The following is a 1,782-nucleotide window of genomic DNA, read 5'->3' as shown; positions in this document are numbered from 1 at the left end:
TAATAAAAAAATTATCATATTAAATAAATGTACCTGCATAAAATTCCAAAGTTCAATTTTTTTACTGTCATCCACTGAAGGCCAATTTTTAATAACAACTGGCATGTACTCCTGCACTATGGCTCCGGCTATGCTGACAAATTTATCAGAGTTATGGCCACCTACTTGCCCGAATTCATTGAATTCAAGCTCCATTTTCTGATAGTTATTTTCAGCAACCATTTTCAAATGAATTGGACCTCTTTTCTTTTTTGTAGCATCTACACTTGTCGAAGTCATGTTTTGATCACCAGTAATTGGAGTAGACATGGTATCTCTAGGTTCACTAGAAGGTCGTAGTCTTTTATTTGTCTCCCGAATTGCAACAGCAATCGCAGCGCTTCGTCTTTTAGAACTCATGGAAGCTTGCTTATTTGACTTAAACAATGCAACATGAAAACATAGCATAAAGTTAATTATTCTCGAAAGTTACCATCTTAAGAAGTGTATTGAAACACACTCACCTGAGCTTTATCCATCATGCGTATATTTAATAATATCACCTAGTTCCAAAAAGCCACTTGAGAAAGTACGAATTTGCAAACAATAAGAGAAAGAGAATGATATTCAAAGTTCTACTACTTGTAATTTAAACAGTTATATGTATAACGACATTTACCAAACTAATCAATTTATATATCACATAATATGCCTTCAGCATCTATCCTTGCAAAATTCTCATCCTCCTCATGAGTGTCTTCAATTTGTGTTACATCCAATGGAATAGTTGCCTCATAAGAAGTATCTTCTTCCATATGTAACGCGTGAAAGTCGCTTGGTGATGCTTGCAAAACAACATACCAATTAGATGTTTCATTCTCCCTAGAATAAAAAACTTGTTTCGCCTGTGATGCCAAAATGAAAGCATCATTTTCAAATTGTCTGTGTCCCTCGTGAAGGTTGACCAAAGTGAATCCATCTTCCTTCTTTATTCCATTCACAATATTTGCCCAGTCACATTTGAATATTGGAATATGAAATGCATTATAGTTAAGCACTATAATATCGCACAAAACTCCATAATAAAGAACTTTTCCAACAACATGTGTATTATCTTTTGCACTAGATCTACAGATGGTTGTTGCTTCAACTAAAATGCCACTATTTTGGCGAGAGTTTTCGACATCTTTAGTGTGAAATCGAAATCCATTTATTACAAAACTGGAATATGACATGGATTGACATCTAGGGCCACGTGCAAGCCACTTTAAAGTATTTGAAACATTGTCCAGCAACAATTGACCCGTAATCTGTTATGAGTATAAACACGTTAGGAATAAAAGAATAAACAATAGAATTAAATGTTAATCTGTTCGATATATGTACTTCAACCTTATTGTGCAACCAGGTGGCAAACGTGTCAATATGTTTCTTATGCAACAAATTCTCATTTCGTCCAAGTCGTTTGTCAAAACTCCTGAGTTCACTCATATGCATCCTAAGTAAAAAACAATATATCAAGAAATCTCGAAGAACTTAAAATCCCAAAAAGTATATACTTCACAAACATACTGTACGTATGGAGCCACTTCTACACTATTCAGCAATACATAGCGATGGGCAACTTTTAGCATCTCATTAGAGAGTACAAGTGACTTCCCTTTGGAAATTGGACGACCTGCAACTAAGAAGTCACTCTCATACTCTTCATTGCGTGCAAGCTTAGAGCCTATTTCAGATGCTTGTTTTATGTATTTGCTACAAAACATTGCATTTTCTTCAACAATATATCGTTCAGCTATG

The 1,782-nt window shown here is 34.7% G+C and overlaps 1 protein-coding gene across 1 annotated transcript; it reads right to left on the bottom strand.

Moving 5' to 3' along the window:
- Positions 1–39: 39 nt before the first annotated feature.
- Positions 40–1,769, bottom strand: LOC111380861. Its single transcript, XM_023004522.1, has 3 exons — positions 1,372–1,769; positions 504–1,289; positions 40–417 (listed from the first exon to the last, which is right to left on the bottom strand). Exons 1-2 carry the CDS (start codon positions 1,474–1,476, stop codon positions 672–674), a joined length of 723 nt encoding a protein of 240 aa, XP_022860290.1. The 5' UTR covers positions 1,477–1,769; the 3' UTR covers positions 40–417; positions 504–671.
- Positions 1,770–1,782: the final 13 nt, after the last annotated feature.

This window comes from Olea europaea, unplaced genomic scaffold, assembly GCF_002742605.1.
Source record: "Olea europaea var. sylvestris unplaced genomic scaffold, O_europaea_v1 scaffold22179, whole genome shotgun sequence".
NCBI classification, from domain to species: domain Eukaryota; kingdom Viridiplantae; phylum Streptophyta; class Magnoliopsida; order Lamiales; family Oleaceae; genus Olea; species Olea europaea.
This window is presented reverse-complemented; position numbering and strand designations above follow the sequence as displayed.